At 57.2% G+C, this 22,719-nt stretch overlaps 3 protein-coding genes across 6 annotated transcripts in view; 1 reads left to right on the top strand and 2 right to left on the bottom strand.

The window, feature by feature from the left end:
• Nucleotides 1-69: 69 nt before the first annotated feature.
• Nucleotides 70-4,563, top strand: SNX22 (sorting nexin 22). Of its 2 annotated transcripts, none has more exons than XM_038147473.1 (6): nucleotides 70-619; nucleotides 3,346-3,429; nucleotides 3,518-3,622; nucleotides 3,718-3,812; nucleotides 3,959-4,032; nucleotides 4,162-4,563. In XM_038147473.1, the coding sequence occupies exons 1-6, from the start codon at nucleotides 458-460 to the stop codon at nucleotides 4,314-4,316; spliced, it is 675 nt and encodes a 224-aa protein (XP_038003401.1). In that variant the 5' UTR covers nucleotides 70-457; the 3' UTR covers nucleotides 4,317-4,563. The 2 variants fall into 2 exon arrangements, with proteins under 2 accessions (XP_038003401.1, XP_038003400.1); XM_038147472.1 differs by having other exon boundaries at nucleotides 73-619; nucleotides 3,956-4,032.
• A 133-nt stretch (nucleotides 4,564-4,696) lies between these two features.
• PPIB (peptidylprolyl isomerase B) lies at nucleotides 4,697-6,779 on the bottom strand. Its single transcript, XM_038147474.1, has 5 exons — nucleotides 6,531-6,779; nucleotides 5,951-6,064; nucleotides 5,724-5,817; nucleotides 5,145-5,329; nucleotides 4,697-5,026 (listed from the first exon to the last, which is right to left on the bottom strand). The coding sequence occupies exons 1-5, from the start codon at nucleotides 6,684-6,686 to the stop codon at nucleotides 4,904-4,906; spliced, it is 672 nt and encodes a 223-aa protein (XP_038003402.1). The 5' UTR covers nucleotides 6,687-6,779; the 3' UTR covers nucleotides 4,697-4,903.
• Nucleotides 6,780-8,093: 1,314 nt separating this feature from the next.
• Nucleotides 8,094-22,719, bottom strand: part of CSNK1G1 (casein kinase 1 gamma 1) — a 102,064-nt gene continuing 87,438 nt past the window's right edge. For 2 of the 3 annotated variants that reach the window (XM_038146780.1, XM_038146781.1), the window contains exons 12-15: nucleotides 20,628-20,735; nucleotides 16,515-16,621; nucleotides 14,286-14,309; nucleotides 8,094-11,361 (exon numbers count right to left, since the gene is read on the bottom strand). In XM_038146780.1, the coding sequence (XP_038002708.1) occupies nucleotides 11,307-11,361; nucleotides 14,286-14,309; nucleotides 16,515-16,621; nucleotides 20,628-20,735 (294 nt within the window). In that variant the 3' untranslated portion in view covers nucleotides 8,094-11,306. The remainder of the gene's footprint in view (nucleotides 11,362-14,285; nucleotides 14,310-16,514; nucleotides 16,622-20,627; nucleotides 20,736-22,719) is intronic. The other variant, XM_038146782.1, reaches the window with a different exon arrangement.

Below are 22,719 nucleotides of genomic sequence, written 5' to 3'. Positions count from 1 at the left end.
GTGTTGAGGGTGGGAGTGGGGAGGGTAACGGTGCATCCGTGGAGGCCGAGGGCAGCAGCAGAGCCTCCCCCGTGTTGTGGCGGGACAGAGGTGACCTTGGACGCTGCTCTGGCCACCTGTCCCCGCTCTTGATTAGGCTTTGGCTCTCTGCCTTCCCTCCAGTGGAAGCCGTTTTTAGGATCTGAGCTCAGCGGGGCTCTGTAGCGATCCCACTTTGTGGCATTCCGCAGAAATCCCCGGTGGAGCTCTTCGGGCTGCGGTGCTCCTGCCCCCCCTTACCCGGGGCCAGGTTACCCCTTCCCCCCTTCCCAGCCTCGCGTGTGCGCTTTATCAAAACCGATACCCGTTCAAAAAGAGAAAAGGCAGCTTGGGCCGACTTCCCTCTTTCCTTTCCCCTTGTCCTTGTCAACCGGCTCCCTCCGCCCGCGCTGCTCTGGGGCCGCAGGATCGCCCCGGGATGGCGGGGGGCCGTGACCCCGCCGCGGGCTCCCGGGGCGCTCCCCGCCCGCTCCCGGCGCGCCCCGCCCGCGGCGCCGCCGTGCCCCGGGCCATGATCGCCGTCTCCATCCCCGCGGCGGAGCCCTCGGCGGCGGCAAGCAGCCCCGAGCGGGCGCACACGGTGAGGGCCGGGGCTGAGCGGGGCTCGGGGCACTGCCGCGGGGCTGGGGGCTCGGCTGCCCGCGGGGAACGGTGCCCGAGGGTGTCTCCTTCTGCCTTCTGCCCCGGGGACTCGAGGTCGCCGGTTGTCCCCAGGTGTCCCCTGCCTTTCCCCAGGGGTCCGTGCCGGTGGGGGAGTGTCCCTGGCCTGGGGGGTCCCGGCTGCCCTGGGACTGGAGGTCCCCAAGTTCCCATGGCGTGTCACCCTGTGCTCCCGGGGGGATTTGTCTCCCTCTGCCCCAGGAGTCTTCCACGTGCCCTCGGAGGTCGCTGCGTGTCCCTGGCCCGTCCCTGCCGGTGGCAGACAGACCCTCTGCCTTTGGAAGGGGGTGTCTCTGCTCCGGGGGTGCCCTCTGCCCCCGGGGGTGCGGGATCTGCCTGCCGCTGTCCCCGCTGCCTGCGGGGATTGGAGCTTTCTGCCTCTCCCCAGGGCTCTCTCCCTGCCCGGCGGTGCTTCCACCCTGACGCAGGGGCTGGAGGGCTCTCCTGTCCCACCTCCCCCGTGTCCTGCTCGTCCTCGAGCACTGCCCTCTGCCCCCGGGGTCGGGGTGTCGCTGCCCCGAGGGTCGGAGGACCCCAGACACCCCTGGGGGGGTCCCCGGCAGCCACAGCGGGATCCCTGACCCGGGGGTTCCAGGCAGAGATCCCCACGGGGGTCGCTGCTGATGGGGACCCTTTGCCCTTGAAGGAGGGGATGGGGGACGTGGGCAAAGTGAGATTATCTTGGCCTGGGGAGGGCCATAGGGGTGGAGGCCTCTGCCTGTCCCGGGAGGGTCCCAGCCGGGGGGAGCACAGAGCCTTTACCTTTGAAAGGGGGAGCAGTCCCTGTAGCCCCCATGGCTGGGGGTTCCCTTCCTTCCCCGGGATGCCCCACCTGCTCTGGCACTGGAGGTCCCCTCGTTCCCCCAGGTGACCCTGAAGAGTCCCAGCCTCAAGGGTTGGAGGTCCTCAAGTACCCCGGGTGGTCCCCACCTGCCCCGGGGGTCTCTGCCTGCCCTGGGTCCCTGCCGGGGGCACCTTCTGCCCTGGAAGTCGGGAGTGTGTCTGTCCTGCAGCTTCCCTCTCGCCCGGGGGTGCAGGGTCCTGCCTTGTCCCCAGGGGTCCCTATATCCCAGGAGTGCCTCCACTTGCCCCAGGGGTTGGAGGCTCTTCCTGCCCACCCCAGGGTCCTGTTCTGGGGATCTTGTCTCTCCCACGGGCTTCCTACCTGCCCAGGAGGGTATCTCCATGTGTGTCAGGGGCTGAGGGTCCCCAGGTGTAACTGGGGAACCCTACTTGTCCCAGGGGTAGCCCAGGGGCCACTCTCTGGGGCTGTTCCTCTACTCTGGGAATCCCCTCTGACCCCAGGGTGGTCCGGGGTCCCTGTCCATCCCTGGGTACCCCTATCTGCCCCAGGGATGTGTGTCTCACATCTGCCTTGGGGCTGGGATGTCCCCAAGTGCCCCTGAGTGGTCCCTGTCAGACGCTCTTTACACCTGGAAGGGCAAGGATGGAATGCCCCCTGGCCGGGGTGTTGGCATTGGGGTCCCTGTCTGTCTCTGGGTGCCCCCTCTGCCCTGGGTGCGAGGGTGCCGCCTTGCCCTGGATGGTGCAGGGTGTGGGGTCTTAATGTGCCCACTGGGGTGTCCCCACGTGCTCCAAGCTCTTGGGGGTCTCCCAGCAGCCCTTTCCTCCTCCCAGGGGTCCCAACTATCCAGTGAGTGAGGAGGCAGGGGGAGAGAGGGGCAGGTGGAGCCATCTGCCCTGAGGAGTAGAGGTCCCCAAATGTCCTCATGGATCCCTTTCTGGGAAGGGGGACACAAAGCCCTTGAACGGGAGGGGATGGGAGTCCCTGGCCCAGGGGGTGCTGGGCAGAGGTCCCCACAGGATTCCTTTCTGAGGTGGGTCCGAGGTGGGTCTGCTGCCCTTCTGTCTTGGCCTGGAGGGTCCTCTGAGGGATGGAGATGCCTGTCTGTCTTCAGAGGCCCACCCTTGAAAGAAGGAGCTGTCCCTGGCCTGGGGGATCCCCGCTGGCCCTGGGGAGTGCAGTGCTGGGGGGGCCCTTGCCGTGTAGGGAAAGAAGGGGTTCTGCTGTCTTCCCCAGGAAGGTGGAGATCCATGACTACCCGAGGTGGGTTGGGGAAAAAGGGGTTGTCTCCCTCTGTCCTATTGGTTTAAGGTCCCCACGTGTCCCTTCCTGGTGACCCTGCCCCCCAAGGTGTTGGGGGTCCCTGCCAGTCCCAGGGTCCCGACTGTCTGGCAGGGTTTGGTGGGGGTTGGGATGTCACACCTTGCTGTGCTCCCCTCAGGAGGGGAGAATTGTGTCCCATCTGCTTTTGGGGGTCCTGCCTGGTCCCATGGTGCCCCCGTTGGCCATGGGGCTGTTGGGGGTCTGCCTGTCCTAGAGAAGTGGGGGTGGAGTGTCCCAAGTGCTCTCCCCAGGTTCGTGAGGCAGCTCCTGCCGCCTCTAGGAGGCTGATGAGTGTGGTGAGGCTGATGAAGATGGTGAGAGTTACAAGGATGGTGCTGAGGCTGGAGCTGGTTAGAATGGTGAGGATGATGAGGGATGGTGAGGATGATGAGAATGGTGAGGATGATGAGGCTGGAGCTGGTGAGGATGATGAGGGGTGGTGAGGATGATGAGGACAGTGAGAACAAGGACGGTGAGGCTGGGCTGATGAGGAGCACACGCTGTCTGTCCCCGTGCAGGTGTTCCGGGTGGAGGTGCTGTGCAATGGCCGGCGGCACACGGTGACCAAGCGCTACAGCGAGTTCCAGGCACTGCACAAGCGGGTGAGAGCCCCAGCTCTGCAGGAGGGGACAGGGCAGGCCTGGCCTGATCCTCTCTAGCCTGCCCTGATGCCCCCACACCCTTTCTCAGATCAAGAAGACCTGCAAGGTCCCCGACTTCCCCCCACGCCATGTCCCCAACTGGATGCCCAAAGCGCTGGAGCAGCGCCGGCAGGGCCTGGAGGTCTACCTGCAGGTGAGGTCTACCTGTACGGCAGCTTCAGGCAGGGTTTTAGGGTGGTGAGTTTGGGAGGGGTTTATTGGGGTGCTGACCCCCCTGGAGCATTGCAGGGTGTGCTGCACCACAACGAGGAGCTGCCCCAGGACATCTTGGACTTCCTGAAGGTGCGGCGGTGCCAGCAGAGCCCCAAGGCCAGCAGCCCCCCGTGAGTAGATGAGCTCTGCTGGCACCAGGGTTATCCCACACGGCACCGGGATTGTCCCCCTGCCCCATGTTAGGCGCTCCTAAGGAGTACACGGGGTTGGGATGGTGGGGACAGGCTGAGGACTGGTGTCCCCTCTTCCACAGCAGCACCAGACTCCTGCCCTCCCAGCGCCCCATTATCGGCTTCTGCTCGGATCCCTACGTGCGGCCACACGGCACCGGTAAGGAGCAGGGCCCTGGAGAAGGCCTCCAAAGGCTCCGAGAGGCTCTTCTGGGCCCTGCAAAGGTGCTTCTCCTTCAATGGGGCCCAGGAGAGAACAAGCTGTTACAGCACCCCCATTTCCTCGCAGAGCTGCTCCCCAACACCGTCCTCTGTGGGGTCCTGCAGGGCCTCTACCTCCCCCTGAGCTGTGTCCCCGGCCCAGCAGCACCCCCAGCCTCTGGAATGATGAGTTCCACACAGAACACAGACATGCAGTGGGGAGAGAAAGGATCCTTGTGGTGAAATTCACTCCTCCCTGCTGGGAGAAGCCAAAGGGATGTTGGGAACTGCTCTCCCACCACCATGCAAAGTGCCTTTGTTGGCAGAGCAGGAGCTCTGCCTTCCCCCCTGCTGTTGTGGGCTGGCAGTATGAGCCTTTGGATGCTGAATGGTGCTGGAAAACCTCTCTGCATCCAGGCTTTGGTGCAATAAATCTCCTGGATTTGACTGTGCTGTACTGTGGAATTCTGCAAAGCAAACCCAGCGCCAACTGTGGCACTGCTCCCAGCTGGATGATAGGAAAGGAAGGTTGGAAGGGGGGCTGGAAGGTTGAAGGGTGCAGCTGGGTGAGGGATGCAGAGTGAGTGATCTGCACCCCTCCGAGGGCAGGAGAGAGGCAGCACTTTAAAAAACACATTGGTCACATTTATTGGTGCATGTGCTTCTTACAAAAGTGATGGAAGAGCAGCCTGTGCCCTGTCCCACTGGCTGGAGGCAGCAGGGAGAGGGGCCGGGCACTGGGACACAGCAGGAGCCGGTGGCCCCGGGGCAGGGGAAGCACGGCAGCCCCCGTCCCACAGCCCCTCACAGCCTGGCAGGGCTTGGTCCCGTCACTCTTTGGCGATGGCAAACGGCTTCTCCACCTCGATGGTGCCACAGTCGGCGATGGTGACGTCCTTGAGGGGCTTGTCCCGGCTGTCTGTCTTTGTGTTCTCCACCTTCCGCACCACGTCCTGGTGGAGCACAGCATGAGCGTGGGACACGGGGCAGAGCCAGCTCGGCCAAGCCCTGCCCGGCTGCCTCCCCCACTCTCCCCGGAGCACCGACCCCTTTCCCTCTCCCGTGCCTCACCATTCCCTCCAGCACTTTGCCGAACACCACGTGCTTCCCGTCCAGCCACGGCGTCTTCACGGTGGTGATGAAGAACTGGGAGCCGTTGGTGTCCTTGCCAGCGTTGGCCATGCTCACCCAGCCTGGCCCGTAATGCTTCAGCTTGAAGTTCTCGTCAGGGAAACGGTCCCCGTAGATGCTTTTTCCTAAAGGTGGGGACAAAAAGGCCACAGTGGTCTCATGGGATATCTCAGGTAGGGGTGATGGTGGTGGTAGCTCCAACACGAGGTGGGTGGGGGCAAGAGCAATTCCAGAGCAGGGACTAGCACTGATGCCACAGGGATACATGAGCCATGGGCTGCTGCAGGGAGCTGGAAGCACCCCAGGGGCTGGACAGGGCTGTCATGCCAAGGGACCACAGCAGGAGGCTCCCAGTTACCCCGGCACTCAGCTCTGCTCTGAGGCCATGTCTTTGTGAGCTCCATGCCCACTTGATTGCACCAAGCTCGGGCTCTACACTGGTCCCGGGACAGCCCTGCAGCGGATGGAATTGTGGCTGCTGTCTCTCTCCAAGACAGTGGCTTGGATCCGCCAAGTTACCTCCAGTGCCGTCGCCGCGGGTGAAGTCTCCTCCCTGGATCATGAAGTCCTTGATCACACGGTGGAACTTGCTGCCCTTGAAGCCAAATCCTTTCTGGGGGTGCGGAGGGAGAACATGGAGTGAGGTGAAGGGACAGACCAGAGCTCATGGCCCCAGTGCTGCCCCAGGGCACCAAGCAGGACCCGAGCAGGGGCAAGTGAGGCCCAGCGTGCCACGGGCCCCTCACCTCTCCGGTGGCCAAGGCCATGAAGTTCTCCACCGTCTTGGGCACTGTCTTGCCGAAGAGCCCGATGACGACACGGCCCGCATCCTCCTCACCGATCCGCAGGTCGAAGAACACCTTGGGGGGGGAGGAAGGTCGGGGGGGATCAGGGGTGCCAGACTCACTTTGGGCTCACTTTTGGGCCAACCCAGCCCCTAAAGTCCAACTCACCAACTCCAACCAGGCCCAAACCCTCACAAGGTGAGGTTGGTTGGTGCCCCACACCCTTGGCTGCATCCCCCCTAGCAGCCTCACCACCCACCCCAGCTGGACCCCCTCCGGCCCGGGCTTCAGCCCGGCCCCCCACGGCAGCTTCCCCAGGCTGGGCCAAGCTGGCCCCAGGCCGCCTCCCCCGTCAGGTGCCCCCGAGCCCCCCGCCTTGGACCCTCCCTCTCTCACGGCCTCCCCGCACCCTCCCGGTCCGGGCCCCTCAATCGCAGACCCAGCCAGGGCCCCTCAGCCCAACCTCCCCGTCTCCAGGGCTCCCCGGCCTCGGAGTCTTTCCCAATTCCCCCCCCCCGGCCCCGCCTCGGCCCCCCCCGACCTTGGCGGTGACCTTGGGTCCCTTCTTGCGCTCGTCGGCGCGGGAGGCCGCGGGCAGCAGGAGCAGGAGGGCCGCGCCCAGCGCCGCCGCCGCCACCAGCACCTTCATCCTGCGCCGCTCGCAGCCCGGCCACAGCGCCCGCCGCGCCGCCGGCATCCGGCCACGCCCGCCGCGCACCCCCGCCCGCGCCGCGTCTTGGTACCGCCCGCGCCGCTCGCCCGCCCGCTCCGCCCGCCTGGGCGCGACCAACAGCGTCCCACAAGGGGGGGAAGGTAGCGCCTTCCGGCCGGGCGGAGCGCGGGCGTATGCCACGTTGCCCCTCGCTGGGCGGCCGCGGCGCTGTCAGTCATGAGCGGAACGCAGCGATGATTGGTCACTGAGGGGGAGGAGGCGGGGGAGGGGCGGGGCCGAGGGTGGCGGTGGCCAATGGGCACGGGCGGAGGGCGGGAGCTGAGGCCGGCGGGGCGCTGCTCCGCTTTGTCCCGCCGAGTCCCCGCTTTGTCCTCCGCGCCCGGTGTGTCCCCGGCAGCTGCAGCCGCGGCCCCCGGCACAGGGGCACATCGAGCGCCCGAAGCAGGTGACCGCTCGATGGCCGCGCCCGCGGCGAGAGGACGAGCCGAGGCCCCGGCGAGCTCAATGGCTGCGGGTCAATGGCTGAGCGGGCGCGTTGGACAGATGCCACCCGAGAGCCACCCACCTTTGAGAGCAGCTGGCACCGGACCCACTCGGAGACACCTGCACCAAAATGTTCCCACACTTGGAACCTGCTCCCCACTCTGATCTCCCGTGTGACATTTCCCCCCCCCCTATTTCCCAGCTTTAAATGTACCATTTTTAGCACGATCTCTCATTTCCCGCTCCCAAAAATTTGCCTGGGGACGCATGCACTCTGACAAGGAGATGAACCTCAAAGGTTCCCTCCCTGACCCTTGGAACCTACATCTCCACCTTTGACATTTATCTTTTTGGGGACTGACACTGGCCCAGACCTGATGAAAACCTAATTCCCACACGTTCAACTAACTGCAGGATTTGCAATCAGACCGGTTTGGGTTCGAAGGGACCTTTACAAGTCTAACCCCTGCCATGGGCAGTGATGGTGCTAAGCTGAACACAGGCATATGCAACAGCGCAGAAAATGCTGTGTGCTTCCAGCCTGGCCTCTCCAGGTGTTTAAGAGGAATTAGGGCTTCTCTCACTCCTTCCTTCAGTTTTTATCTGAAGCACTGCCAAGGGGGCAGGTCCCAGTACCCCTTTCCCTGTGGTCCCTTCTGCCTCGGGGACAAGGCATCCTGCATTCCAGGACGGCTGAAGTGGGAATGTGTGTGCCCAGGGAAAAGGGAAATCAGCACCACCATGCCTTGGCCAAACTCCATAGGGCTGAACCACCCGTGGCTGTGAAGCACGAAGCGTTGAGAAGGTCCCACAAGGTCCCACCCATGCGTTGTCCCCTGCAAGGAGAGCAGAGGGTGACACAAATGCCCAGTAGAGCCAAAGGAAGACAAAACACAAGTGCCGTGGTCAGGCTGAGGTAATAAATACTTCTATTCATGGAGAACAATGCAGCAGTGCAATGTTTTATTGAAAAAAAAAAAAAATCATCTCACTTGATACCTCAGAAGACTGCATCGCAACGTTGGAGGGCGAGAGCCGCGTCAGAGGCACCTGCACCGGGAGCCCCAGGAGCCCTCCCCTGCCTGGGGTCTCCTGCCTGCCGACCGCTCCCGGCAAGGAGAGGAGGGATGGCCCAGGTTAATGCCCTACATCCTACCACAGCATGGCTGGCTCAGTCTGCCTGCGTCTCCTTGTCACCTCCGAGCTCCCCGGGGACAGCGGTTCCCTCAAGCACAGGAACTTGCTGGTAACCTGCTTTATTTTCTTTTTTTTTTTTTAATTTATTTTGTTAAAAAGTCACCCCACATCTTTGCCCTTTTTTTGAAGAGTCCAACGTACGATTATAGTGCAAGAGGGCTTGGTACAAGTGAGCATTACCAGCATGCCGTGGGGGGACAGTCCTCCCCTACAAACACATCATTGTAGGATTAAAAGAACACCGTATCTCCGGAGAGAAGCTGTAGTGGGTCACCATGAAACAGCTTTCAAACCAACCCACTTAAAAACAAGGTCAGGAAAGTTTCTAAACGATCAAATACATTCACTTAAAAAAAACCCCAAAAAACCCCCAAAAAAACAACGAAACAAAAGAAACCAAAAACATTTAGGAACAAAACCTGTTGAGATGGCCCCTTTCCCCCCCGCCCTCCCTCACCCTGCAAACACTTACATATGCTGCAACTACAAGCTGCTCCTTGAGTGGAGGCAGCGAGGAATGACCAAACACGGCAGGAGATGCAGAAGGAATCGAGTTCTGGTGACAGGCACTTAGTGGGGCTTGGGAGGGCAGCAACGGAAGTGTCTCAGGGCCAGCTCTGTCGGCAGCGGGCAGGGCGGCTCCCCGGGGAGCGCCCGTGCCCCTGGACACCCTCCCAAGATGCCAAACCATGGTTTCCTACAGCAGAGAGAGGAACGCCTGTGCCAGAGACACGGCTTCTGGGAACCACTGGCAGCGGAGGAGTTTGGAAAGGTGGAATGTGCCCATGGCCGTGTCCTCCCTGTGGCAGGAGGGGACAGGGCCGCACACCTGGCACGTGCCTGCGGGAGGTGAGTGGTGCCCTTCCTGCGCTGTTCCCCCCCCGGCCCATGGCCTGGCTGCAGGAAAGCGCTTTGCTAAGGGGGAAGGAAGGAGGTGCATGCGTGAACCGAGGGCTCTGCGCCTCCATCGCGCTCACTGGGATAAGGCATGGAGAGAACGCAGCAGAGAATGGAGAAGAGATGCCCTGCAGGGATCCTGGCCAGGAGGGAGGCTTTTCCACCCTGGCACCACACCAGTGTCCGCCTGACTCAGGAATGCATGAAGAGCAAGCCCAGAGCTTGCTGCCCAGGCTGATCTCCTGCCCTCTAAGCTTGCTCCTACCCAGCCAGGGAAACTGAACCTCCTGGCATTGTGGCTCTGTGAACTCCAAGCTACACAGCTTAGCATTAAATCGAATAAACGATAATGAGATCTAGTCTCTCCCTTTCCTCCCTCCATGGGAGGACCTCCCAAAAATCTCCATGATTTTTGGGTAAGCCAGGCCCCAGTTTATGACAACTGAACTATTCCAGCCTGATCTGGTGTCACACTCGGAAAGACAAAGTTCAACGAACCAACTTATAACCTCCCGAAAGCTGCTCGAGTTCTCCCACAGCCCTGCCACCTCTCCAGTAACCCCTGGCAGCCTCATCTCCAAATTGGGAAACACTGCAGTTGGATGCAAGATTTCACTGTTTTTTCTGGGTGTGCAAAGCACCCCAAGCCCTTTCCTCGCTATTGGTTTGGCTCAAAGTGGTGCAGGAGAACCACGGCTGCTACAGGGGTGGGATGGCGCGGGCAAACTTACACCTGCCCCATGCTCACAGAGAGGATGTGAAGGCGATTCCAGTCAAACCTATCTGACCATCGGGAGATGGGATCAGTGTTAAGGCATGAAGTATCCTCTCCCCTGCTGGGGATGCTTTCCTCCCACTAATACGTTCTTGCAGAAGGTTCCCAACCAGCCCAAGGAGGGATTTGGGAAGGCTGCCTGGCTGGCTACCCACACCGAGGAACGCCCACGGTTCAGGAAGTGGCTGTTTCCCAGGAACCTCAATCCTGATCTACCTCTTAAACCACCACAAATTTCTGTGGCTTGGCAAAGGCCACGCCGCTCCCTCCGGCCCATGCCGGGCATCAGCCTCGCCTCTCTCGGCCAGCTGGGTCAGGCACGGTGTAGGAGACCATGGAAAGGACATTCACTGGCAGCTAGGAAGGGTGATTGGAAATTCAAGTATGCTTTCCTCAGCGCGCGGCCCAAAGTGGGCGTCAGGAGCCCCAGACTGGCACGAGGGTTGTGGACATCCCCGCTCAAGGGCATTTCCGTGCACCCCACCATCCTCCCCGCTGGATGTCTGCCTGCGCTGGCGTGGCCACGCAGAGATCCACAGATACAATGTGCATCTGTAAATGCTAAAAATAATAAAAAGTGCAACGACGTCAGCTTCTTTAAAACAATCCACACTGCTCTGTTACTGTCACAGGAGGGAGGTTTCAAGGGAGCCGGAAAAAAAACCCTAACTGGAACAGTAGATTGCAAATTTCTCACAGCTTGCACATTACAGTGTAACTGTTCCCAAGGAGCCACAGAGAGAACCTGTCTCTTCCTGCTGCAGCAGTCAGGCCCTTCTCCTAGCAACTCTCCTGCCTGCCCCGCATCCTCCTGCCCTCTCCACAGCCAATCGAGCCTATGGAATTTCTTCACTTAATTAAGGAGGGAGGACAGAGGAGCAGAGTGCAGGGGAGGGAGGGGAGGAAAGTGAGCAGGAACTAAGCACAGTCCTCAGGTTTGCGTCAACGATACCTTCACCGTAAACAATGGGAAGGAGGGTCAGCCAGCCAGCCCCCCTCCCAGGGTGACCAAGACCTGAGCCAGCCACAGTCCTGGTCCCAAAAGGAGCTTCAGGCTTGGAGTGAATGAGGGAGACCATTCAGCAGATCCACCCCAGAGTGGTTTGTTTTGGAACGTTTTCTTCTCTTTTTGGTTTAAAATGTCACTTGGGTTTTTTTTTTTTTTTTTTGTTTTCGTTTTTCTCTCTTCCTCCTATGCCTCCTCCTCCTCCCTCCTAAAGAGAAGCCCCTTCCAGTAAGACAGGGCAGGAGCTGCAGGCGTGGTGGTTCCTGCAAGGCCCAGGAGGCACCGGTCACTTGTGACGCTGAGCGGTCTTCTTCCGTTTCCTCTTAAAGAAGCAGCAGCACCTGGGGCACAAAGGACAAGGAGGGAGAGTTAGCCTCGTGCCTGGCAGCCCGTGATGTCCCCGCAATGTCCCCATGATGTCCCCGCCATCCCCCCACTTGTCCTCATGCAACAGCATCTCTGCCCGCCCGGCCTGGGCCCCACCATGCTGCCGGGACGGGGGGCAGGTGCTGGTGGGTGGATGACACCACCAGCCTGGACTGGGAGACCAGCCACGGCCAGCTGGGGTGTCTCACTGCCAGGCCCCATTGTGCCAGCCAGGCTTCTCCCTCCCAGGCTCCACTGGAACGCAAGGAGCCATCTGGGAAAGCAGTAAAACAGGGACCAAGGTGCTCCGCTCCCTCTGTCCCCCCCAGAGGAACTGGACTGGGAAGGTGAGCTCTGGCTGCTTTTCCCAGCCACAAGACACACGGTTTTTACTACTGTTCACTAACAAAACAAGTTCCAAAGAGACCTCGGCTCAGGGACCAGGTTTCTTTACTGAACCTTTCACGATAACCAGAGCTTCCACCTTGGATCAATCACTCAGTGCCGGGATGCAGAACCCCTGCTTCTTCCCCCATCCGATGTGAGGGTGGTGCACAGGATTAGGGGAAGCAAGAAGGATGGAGAGTGGAGGCTGAGGTGGGGAGAGGAACGCCCAACGCAGCTGAACCGTGAGGAGCGGTGGGTTCCCTGTGGGATACACTGGGAGCAGTCATCCAGATCCTAAACTCCTCCTGGCTTCCTGCAGAATTCCTTCGTGTTGAACCTTTCTACCCTCAGCCCACTGTCAGGAATGCTCTGCACATGTGTGCGAGTCCTCCCAAGCTATGTGTCCTTCTCCATCTGCTGGGACAGCTGTCCCTGGAGAAGCCTGGGTGATGCTGGAACACTGCTCATCCAGGCTGCTGGAAGGGATGCCTGGATGGGCAACCAGAGTAGACCACTGAGTCTTAGAAGATCCCGAGTTGGAAGAGACCCACAAGGATCATTGAGTCCAACTCCTGGCTCTGTAGAGGACAGCCCCAAGAATCCAACCATGTGCCTGAGTGTGTCATTCAAATGCTCCCTGAGCTCTGGCAGGCAAACATGAGGATGCAAAGACTGTTTTTTTCTACAACCATCTGTTGTAGGCTAAAAACATTCCAAACCACTCTAACATCTTCTCCAAACTATTTTTCACTGGGTCCTTCATGGAGTGTCAGCTTTACACCCCTGTCCTCTCAGAGCTGGAGGAACTCTCACCCAGATGCTTGTCTCTGGGTGCACAAGCTTCACTCTGGAGTGCAAAAGCAATGTGTGAGCACAACCTGCCACCAGCTGAGCCTGCCAGCACAGATCAACTGCCTGGGAGAACAAACAACTCTCCCTCTGACATGGAGAGTCCCCACAGCCCCCCAAGAAGAGGGACCCTTCCCAGTGCACGGACTGATGTCCATGATTTGTCTCTAAGCTCCTGAAAAGGCCCAGTTTGGTGGTGGGACGAGGAGAAATGCAAAGCCCTTGTCCTTGCAGGGCAAGTGATGCCTCCATTGCTGCCCACCCACCCTGAGGTGTTTGTCTGCCACCTCAGCACTCCCATCCCAGGCTGGAACCCCCACCCCAGGACTGCTCTGGCATTTTGTTGTCCGGGGCCAAGTGCCACCATCTCCTGCTTCAGCCTGTTGCAGTATTTCTCCCACAGTAGCCACCTTCCTTCATGGCTTGTGCGATGGTGAGTAAGGGGGACGTCACAGGGAGAGGATGGAGGATGCATGAGTGATGGTTTTGCATGCAGCGGGTAAGGGAAGAAGGGGCTGAGCAGCACTCGACTCCTTGGGCACCGAACAAAGGGAGCTGACTGACTTCTGGCTGGTTTTCCTTGTGACTGTCTTTTTAGGCTCTTACTCAGAGGTCCAGGGAAGGGTTCAGGAAAGGAAGTCCTGGCAGTTCAGACAGGCAGAGGCAAAACACCAAAATAAAAGGATAAGGCAGGCTGACAATTACAGAACGTGATCTCTCTGCATGCAGATGATGCCCAAGAGAACAGCCCCAGACTACGACATACAGAGAAGCCAGAGATGCCAGAGGTATTGGAGGCGATGCCTATGGAGAGCAGGGCAGAGTCAGTCTCCCATCCAACAAGGACATTCCTCGCCACACACGGGCTTGACCCCCTCGCTCTGTGGCAATTTCCACCCATCAGCCCACCCTGGAACCTACAAACTCATCTGAGTGTCTGCTTGGCCCTTCACTTACTGGGTACGTGGTTTCCCCAAGGGGAACCTCCTGGGACAACCTGAGATTGGGACGCTACAGCTGCAGCTTCAAAGCTCTGATAAAGCCCCAGGCTGGGCTTGGACCAGTGCTAATCCCAACCTTTCCACCCCTTCTTTTGTGGAGAAGCCCATTCACCTGCACCTCAGCTGGCTGGAAAGGAGCCACTTCCCACCTACCCTCTCTGAGTAGGGGCTCTGTCACTAATGAGGACTCCCTGGCCTTGTCCTTCCATCCTCTCTGGCCTGTGTTTCTCCAAGAGGAGACTTGCAAAGGAAGCAACTGGCCCCTCTCCTCAACACTCAGTGCAGGGTTTTCCCTTTGTAACCGTCTGTGTGAGGAATTCCTGCAAGAGGCTCAGCCAGCCTAGGCCTGACTCTGCCCAACTCCATCAGGCATCATCTGCTCACAGACGTAAACGTTTGGGGGAGATGGAAAGCCAAATAGGAAAGGATTAAAATCTGATTTTGCATCCATCCATTCAGAGATCAGCCAAATCCCTCAGCCTAGTGTGGCCGGTCAGACACAGCCCATGCCCTCCCCAATATTGCAAATGGTCCTAAAATCAAAACAGCTCTGGGTTGGCTTTGACTTTGTGCCTTTTTAGCGTTTGGTGGGTTTGGTTTTGCCAACCCAAGTCTAGTCTGGTCCGCTCCCCCTTGCATGTGGACTGGAGAGAGGGACTCACCACAAGTTGAGCATTTTCAGGCAGCTACAGAGAGTATAGAGAAAAAACACAGAAAGGAAGAAAGAGCGATTAGTTCACAGAGGTGGGATGGAAGCGAGTCACTGCAGCCATGCAAACATGCAGTGCAGAGCGGCAGACACACACCAGGCCTGCCCGCCGCCCGCCCCAGCACTCACACCACTCTGCCCTCGCCGCCTCTTCCAGGGCGCGAGGCCTCTGACAAACACCCGTTCCACGGAGGCACCGGACCCCTCGGGTTCTTATCTGGGGCTGGGATCAGAAAGGAACTCCAGGCCACCATCAGCTCTTGTCCCCTGCAGCTCCAGCAGCAGAAGGGCCTGATGATGGATCTACACCTGGGACCTGCCCTCCAGCGACACCCACTGCCAGAATCCGGAGCTTTTCTCCAGCACGCTCCAAGCAGAAGCGTTGGCACAGCTCTGCCTGTGGCGTGCCAGGGAAAGCCCATCCCACTACTGCACATCATCTCAAAACACAGAGCCCAGCTCCAGCTCCTGCCAGCTCTCTGGCACCCTCTTCTGCAGAGCAGAATCCCAAAGTCCTTTGTCCTTCTTGTGTGATCAGAGATGTAAGGAAAGACAAAGCCCTCCCTGTGGCAAGCAGAATGAAGCGATTTATGCTTGGGAATTACAGGAGACCCCAAACCTATCAGTGCAAAGCAACATATGCTCTGCTTCCCAGCACCTCCAAAACCAATCTGGGAGCACACAAACAAGGGCTGGAGAGAGACAGGACAGCTCCATGTGCTGTGGGATAGGGCCTGGGTGGCACAGCTCCTTCCCACCTGGCTTGATGTCACAATAGTACACAAGAGTGGGGGCTGGACCAGGCCTCGCTGCACAAACATGGGCTGGAGATGTTCCTGGTTCTTCCTTGCACTGGGTTGTTGGATCAGAACTGTTGAGGATGACAGTCTGCCCCGTCCTAGGAGCCACGTGCCCAGGGGGACCCCCTTCAGAGCCCATGATGCCAAGCTGGTGGTCTCTGCTGGCCACACAACCCATATCTAAGAGCAATGTTGCCCACTCTGGAAGTTGCTCCTCAAGATCTCCCCCACCCTCCCAGCTTGATGAGGAGCCTGCAGCAAATCCGAGGCTTCTTGGGCTGGGAGGAGAAGGTGTGTCTGTGGCTGCTGGGATCAAGGCCAGGCCACCTACCAGTGAGCAAGATCCCACACACATGGCTTCCCGAGGGATTGGGGAATCCCTGAGGGAGTGGGGAATAGAGAGCAGAAGACCTTCAGGACAACCAGCACAGATGGCACATACCTAGGGACCTTTTCCATCCATACACCCTTCCTCATACCTGCCACTTTTCCTCTTCATACAGAACTGCCCGCAAAGGTTGAGGCAAACAATGGGGGACAAGTGGCACCAGGATCATCCAGTCAAATAATGACCAGGCAGCGGGGCCATGTCTCAGCACTGACCAGGTCAAAGCAGCCCTGGGCCTACTGGCCCCTCCTCGGGGGGTGCCAGAACTCTGTGGTGACCCTGCAGTGACAGGTCCTGGTTTAGTTCAGAGGTGGTGAGAAGGTGCAAAAGGTGTCATGATGGTGCCGGATACAGGACAGGAGCCAAAATGGTCAAAGCAGCAGCTCTGACAGCAGTTCTCACATCTGACCACAAGATACAGGAGAGGTCAGCTTAGAGGGAGCACTTTCTCCTCCACAAGCTGCTTCTGGTTCCTCTCACTCAGCTTCTCAGGGCTGGACCAAGAGAACCCCCAGGGAGAACAACCCATCCCTGCAAGAGTTACTTCCAGACTGTTCTGGATACCTGTCACACACCTCTCACAGCCAGAAATGAAGTGACAACTCTCAGACCAATGATCTCTTTGCTGAGCTATGCTCAAGCTACTCCTACACTCTCAGCATTGAAAGCACAGCGTGTTCTCCCTCTGCAATGGGGGCTGCTCACCGGGATTCCTGAGATCAGCTCCCTGTATTTTGGTATCTGTGCTACTGAAATGTCTTATCTGGTAATACATGCTCTGAGTAAGAGTTATGTTCTCCAGGCATGACAAGTGTCAAAGAGAAGCAGCAGCAGCAGCAGCACTGAAGGCACCATGCACAAAAGCAGCAATACGCAAGGAAAAGGGCATGGGACACGAGCATTGAGGACTTTGCCACAGAAAAATGTCCCCACTCGCTTCCCAGGAGAAGGATAATGACCAACCAGTGGAAAGCCTGTTGTAAAGCAAACGTACTTAGCTTCCTCCACCACCTCCACCTCCGCCTGCGCTGTGATGGGTGCGTTGGAGTGTGCTCCTGTTGGGTCGTCCACGTTCAGCTCCCCGTTGGTTGAGCTCACCACCTGCAACACAAAGGAACACCCTGTTCACGAGGCTCCCTGGCAAGGGCTGCTGAGGGAATGGGAAATCTGACAAATAGCCATTTACTCCTGTCTCTCCTCACCCTCTCAGGAGGCTGCTGAGTTTTGTGGGTGCCTTGGAGTCTCCAGGCTGGAGCAGCCAAAGCAGAGCAGCAGGCAGGAGCCTCTGTGTGTGCTCCCTTGCTCACATTCCTGTGCCCAGCACATGACTTGGCATGGAGAGGCCCCTCTGGGAGTGCAGGCACTGGTGTGAGCACTGATTGCCAGCCCTATCTACACGCACGAGCTGTGTTGTTTTCACCTGATGCTGATTGTTTTTTCCTGACATTTTTACAGGTGAGCAACTCAGTCCTGTTGCTGGACAGTACTGTGGGGATAAGCCTCAATCCTTAAATCTCATTCCTTACACAGCCAATTTTGGAAATTACAGCCTCGCTCCACAGGCTCTCATCTCTTTTTGCCTCACACCTGAGATGATGGCTCACTCCAGCTTTTCCATTACAGGGATAACCATCCAGCTCAAAAGAAGTGGCCAATGAGGGGGAAAGCTTGCAGCTGGCTATTCTGGGGGCTTATCTCTTGGGAAAGGCAGCACGAGATTTTTGAACAACAGAGTTGCTTGGGGAGAATCCGCTGCCACTGTGGAGTTCAGCCCCTGTAGTGCTTCTTCCTTTACTGTGGGTGAGCCTTTGCTCGTAAGAGCAGCCATAGGACTGAAACCTTATTAACATTGGATCTCACTGCAAAGGACCTCACCATCTACTCAGGTGCCTCAGGGGAAAAACCGGGACCCCGAACTCATCCCTGTTCCCAGAGGGTGCATCTCTACCGCTGCTCATCCCGGTTGTTTTCTGAGTCTGCCTTGGGCTTTTTCACCACACTTTAACCCGGCACCTGGTGCCCGCTGGGACACCCTGCAGCTGCTGCTATGGCTGTGGAGTTTCTGCTCCATTTTATTTGCCATGCCAAGGTGTGCTCTGCCATTCCAGCTGCCACTCTGAGGTTCCTGCTGCAGCTCATTTCACCATCTGGAGAGGCGCTGGGACCGGCTGCCCCTGTGGGCTTGCAAAGGAAGCGCCTTTTCCATCCCTTCTGCCAGCCCGCCCGCCATGACTGCCTGAGAGCGGCGCCCGCGCACAGCGCCCCCTGCAGGCGCGGGGCACTCACCGCACCCGCCCTGCCCGGCCGGGAGCCAGCAGCGCCCCTGGTGGCCGCGCCCGGAGCTGCACCGAGGGAGAGCGGCGCAGCCGGCAGCGCTGGGACTGGGATGGCGCTGGGTTTGGTGCCAGCGCCAGAGCCGGGTTTGTGTGCCTCGCTGTACGCACAGACTGGGAAAGAACTGGCAATCCCTTCCCCATATCTCTGCCTGAAAGCCCCTTCATTTCAAAGTTACAATAATTCAGAAGGAAGAGAGTAATATTTTCCATTCCAAGGGAGGTTCACACCTTCCTTGGCAGACACCTGTCTTTTAAACCAAGACATCCACATAATTTTCTGGATAACTAATAACTGCTCCATTACTACAACAACCCCCAAAGCATCCTGCATGGGAAGAAAGTTCAGCTGACCCTTTTGTGCTTCACCTGGATGCTAGCACAGGCTCCTGCATCTTGCTGTGAAAACTGGGAGCTGCTCTCGGCTCCAGAGCTGTAAGGATACCTGGTTTCCCCATCCTGTTCCTCCTCTTAGCCTTTCTACAAGGCAAAAGGAGGCATTTCCCATGGGGTGGGGGTAGGGGTGGTACCCAGAACTCCTGGTGGCTCCAGATGGTGTGACCATGAGGATGAAGGGAAGGAAGCCCTTGGAGCAGATGTCCCCTAGTCAGCACTTTACATTAATTTTGAACACACACTTAATTTGAACACCAGGAGCTGCTGTTTCCACCAACCAGGCCCCTTGGGCTCTGCAAGCACAGGTTAGAACTCGGCTCACATGGTGCTCAGAGCTCTCCTCGAGTGACAACTCCTTGGTCTTCACCCTTCCCTTACTCATCAGGCCTGGGCTGCCCCGGGTTCTCCAGACCCCCATGATTCCCATGCAGACCTGCAGAGCACTGGCACTTAATTGCGTTGTTCCCAGGGCTCTTCCCACACTTTGTTCAGCTACTTGTTAAATTCCATGTTACAAAAGGCTTTGATTTTCCTCCTTGCTTTTCACATGACGCCACTTCATCTTCATGTGGCAAATTCTGCCTTAAAGGGAATGGGGACTTGAAGCTGCTGAGCTGCCGAAGTCCGCCATGAGCTGGGGCGTCTGCTGAGGAACAATTCCAGCCCCTGCAGCTTAGCAGCCACATACAGCACATTTCTTGGGCTCAACTGCAGATAAGCAGAATTTTAGTGCTTACAGGGGCACAAGGAGCTCGTAAACTGCTCAGGTTGGCAACTCTTTCTATCCTATTCCTAGGGCTGCTTCACTGCTGCTGTCACAAGAAAACATTCCCCTCACTGAGAGGGACCAATCTGATTTTTATTTATGCCTCAACATATGTTATACATGAGATGAAAGATTACTTTAAGAGCTGTACATGTTGTGCTAGCAGCCCCGTCCCTGGGAAGGCTTCTTGCAGCCTATCAGGGCACAGAAAGGCTCCATGATCGGACTGTGAGTGACCTCTCCCCACTTGCCAGTGGGGCAAATGCCCGGATGCCCACAAAGAATGCCCAGGAATTCAGGCTGTGGGAAGAATATTAACACATAAAAGCAGCTAACTACGACACAGGGAGAGCCATTTTGCTTTGGGTTGCTAGGAGGGAGCAGGGGCTCACTTGTAGGACTTGCAGGCTTGCTTGTAGGCTCCTTTTATTGTGGAATGTGACACTCATAAAAAATATTAATAAAAACATCTACTCTCTACTGAGTGCTGAGGCTGTGCAATCACAGAATGGTTTGTGTCAGAAAGAACCTTTACAGTTCATCTAATCCAACCCCCTGACATGGGCAGGGATGCCTTCCACTAGAACAGGTTGCTCCAAATTCCACCCAACCTGACCTTGGACACTTCTCCAGGTTACCCTCTGCTCACATCTGAGAGCAGAGCTACACATTCATCAGGTCCTCCTTATGTTTGTTTTTCTGCTACTCAGTAAAATATCTTTAAATTAAAAGAGGACTGAGGCTAATCAAGCCAAAACCACATTAAACCCAACTAAGTATCAAGAATAAGTAAAAATGTCAACCTAATCTGCATTTTTCTTAGGGACATCCTGCACTACCTGACTCCTTGGCTCAGCTCTGTGCTGCTCCAAGCACCAATTCCCATTTCAGCAGAGCCATTGTTCAGGGTGTTGTGTCTGACAGCAGAGCCAGCTCTCACAGCAAAGCTCTGCCGAAGAGGCAGTGATAGCAGAGTTGTTCGCTTGGATGACTCCTGCACCTTCTCTCCAGCTTGTCCAGCCAGCTCATTCTGGCTTTAGTGCCAGAAGGTCCCTCAGTGAGCCTGAGTGACAACCAGGACAGGTAGGGCTTCACAAATAGGAATTTTTCAGGAATTTAAAAACACTGGTAGTGCCAGCTCCAACACTGTCTGTTGCACATTCTCTGCTCATCTCTTTCCACTGCAACCCTCTGGAAATCCACCTTGTGTCCACTGTGCCCTCAAACTGGTGGTGATCTGCTGTGGAACAGCTCAACTCTTTTCCCAATATTAATGGGGACTATGTACAACAAATCCTACTTCAGCTGCCTGTATTGCCCTAGGGCACCTCTAAGATGGGGGAGAGGGTACTTTATACCAGATCTACTAATGCCACTCCTTTTTGTTTTCAGTTTAACAAATTTGGGTTCAAAACAGCTTAAATTTTTTTTGTTGAAACAGTAAAAGCCATGGTGTTGGCCATCACAGCTTGGGTCCCTCCCAAACCATGGCTTGGGCATGACGTATGGGACAGCACCAGTGCAACTGCTCTCCTGACCACAACACTGCACAATGTGAGGAGAATTCAGGGGGTTTAACGCAAGGGCTGCACACAACAGAAGGAAGAGGTACCTGCACTGATCCTCCATGTCGATCTGCAGCCAAATGAGATGTCAAGTACGAGGTATTTGTCTGCCGGCTCGGCTGGATCTCCCACTCTCCTCGGCGATCCGATGACGCCTGCTCAGGAGTTCAGGAGCATGAAAGAAACAGAAGGGAGGGCAAAAGGTGAATGAGGAGAAGAAATAAAGGTGTATTGGTTAGTGAGTTAGTTTCTCTGCAGAAAACAAGGCATTTACACTTTTAGCTGGGCTAAAATTCCCCTTTACCAAGTGCACCCCATTATCTCCTTCCATGGCGCAGTGATCCACTGTGGCAGTGGATTTCATCTCCTTTAGCTGCTGAATGAAGGGAAATATCTATTCTGGAAGTAATTTCTTTACAACAGCTTCACTTCTATGGATTTCAGGACAGCCACAATTACACTGACAGTATTTAACTATGTCTGTCAGGCCACACACACCAGAGCACTTGGCACGGCAGCAAGATGGGATTCACAAGCTCAACCTCCCTCAAATACATATATTTAAACTAAAATCTGGAACATAAACCAAAGCCAAACATTTAATTTCACCCAAAGGCATTTCCACACACTGATTCACCTGTGCAGTGCAGAAGGAAACATCCACACCTGGTTGACTGGAGAGAGGGTTGGAGGCTTTTTGGGTTTCTGCAGAAAAGTAGGTAAGATGCTTTGGCTAACAAGATTCCTCTTTGCCCCCAACAGATGAAAACATCAGGTGATTTAAATTATTAGAACTTCATTTATTTTCTTAGGAGAATCATTCTGCACTTGCACGTGAAGCTCAGGTGGGCTGCTGTTGGGGGTTAGGGTTTTTCCTTTTGTTTCTTTCTCTCACGGAATGTTGTCCCATCTGTTGCTGAGATCCTTAAGAGAACAAAAGATGTGGCTGGGAGGAAGAGGAGGGGAATGCATGCAGCTGGCTACTCTCTTACCTGAGGGGTTTCTCTTGGGAAGGGCAGAGTTACCGCTAGATTTTAGGCTGGGGGAAGGAGCTGGGTGCAGCTCCCCTCTCACTGTCAGCATCAGGGGAGAATGGTCGAGCTGTTGTTTACTGTGGGGAGAATTCGCTGCCACTGCTGGAGTCCAGCCCCTGTAGTGCTTCTTCCTTACTGTGGGTGAGCCTTTGCTCGTAAGAGCAACCATAGGACTGAAACCTTATTAACACCCTATCCCACTGGAAAGCACCCTCACCATCTACTCGGGTGCCTCAGGAGAAAAACCGGAACCGTGAGCCCTCTCCCTGCTCCAAGGGAGCCTCTCAGGGCCATGTTCAGGAGCCCGGCTGCCACTGCCCAGCCCCGCCTACCGGGACACCCTGTGGCTCCGGCTACAGCTGTGGAGTTTCTGATACATTTCCTTCACTGCTCTGGGGCCTGCTGGTCCCAGCCATCGCAGCCGCCGCTCTGAGGTTCCTGCTGCGGCCCTGAACCTCTGTCGGGCCCGCCCGCCATCACCGCGTGAGGGAGAGGCGCCCGCGCACAGCGCCCCCTGCAGGCGCGGGGCACTCACCGCACCCGCCCTGCCCGGCCGGGAGCCAGCAGCGCCCCTGGTGGCCGCGCCCGGAGCTGCACCGAGGAGAGCGGCGCAGCCGGCAGCGCTGGGACTGGGATGGCGCTGGGTTTGGTGCCAGCGCCAGAGCCGGGTTTGTGTGCCTCGCTGTACGCACAGACTGGCAAAGAACTGGCAATCCCTTCCCCGTATCTCTGCCTGAAAGCCCCTTCATTTCAAAGTTACAATAACTAGGAGGGAAGGGGTCATATTTTTTCCATTCCAAGGGAGGTTCACACCTTCCTTAGCAGACACCTGTCCTTCAAACCAAGACAGTCACTCAGCTTTGATGACAACACATCCAATGCTCACCTAAGACCCAGAGGATTTCAGCACACCTGAACCCAACTGACCAGTGGGTAGAATGCTTCCCAAGATTGGGAAGTGTGGGACAAACAGATCTGTGTTGGCCTCAGGACTCAGCTGAATGAGCCATCATGGATCTGGCCAGGAAACAAGAGGCTCCAGCAAATAAACTCAGGTTGTGAGCAGTGAAAGTGCACCCAGGGAAAGATTCCAGAAACCTTCCAA

The sequence above is a fragment of the Motacilla alba genome, chromosome 10, assembly GCF_015832195.1.
Source record: "Motacilla alba alba isolate MOTALB_02 chromosome 10, Motacilla_alba_V1.0_pri, whole genome shotgun sequence".
Lineage (NCBI taxonomy): Eukaryota > Metazoa > Chordata > Aves > Passeriformes > Motacillidae > Motacilla > Motacilla alba.
The sequence above is the reverse complement of the archived record's forward strand: the minus strand, read 5'-3'. Positions and strand labels throughout refer to the sequence as shown.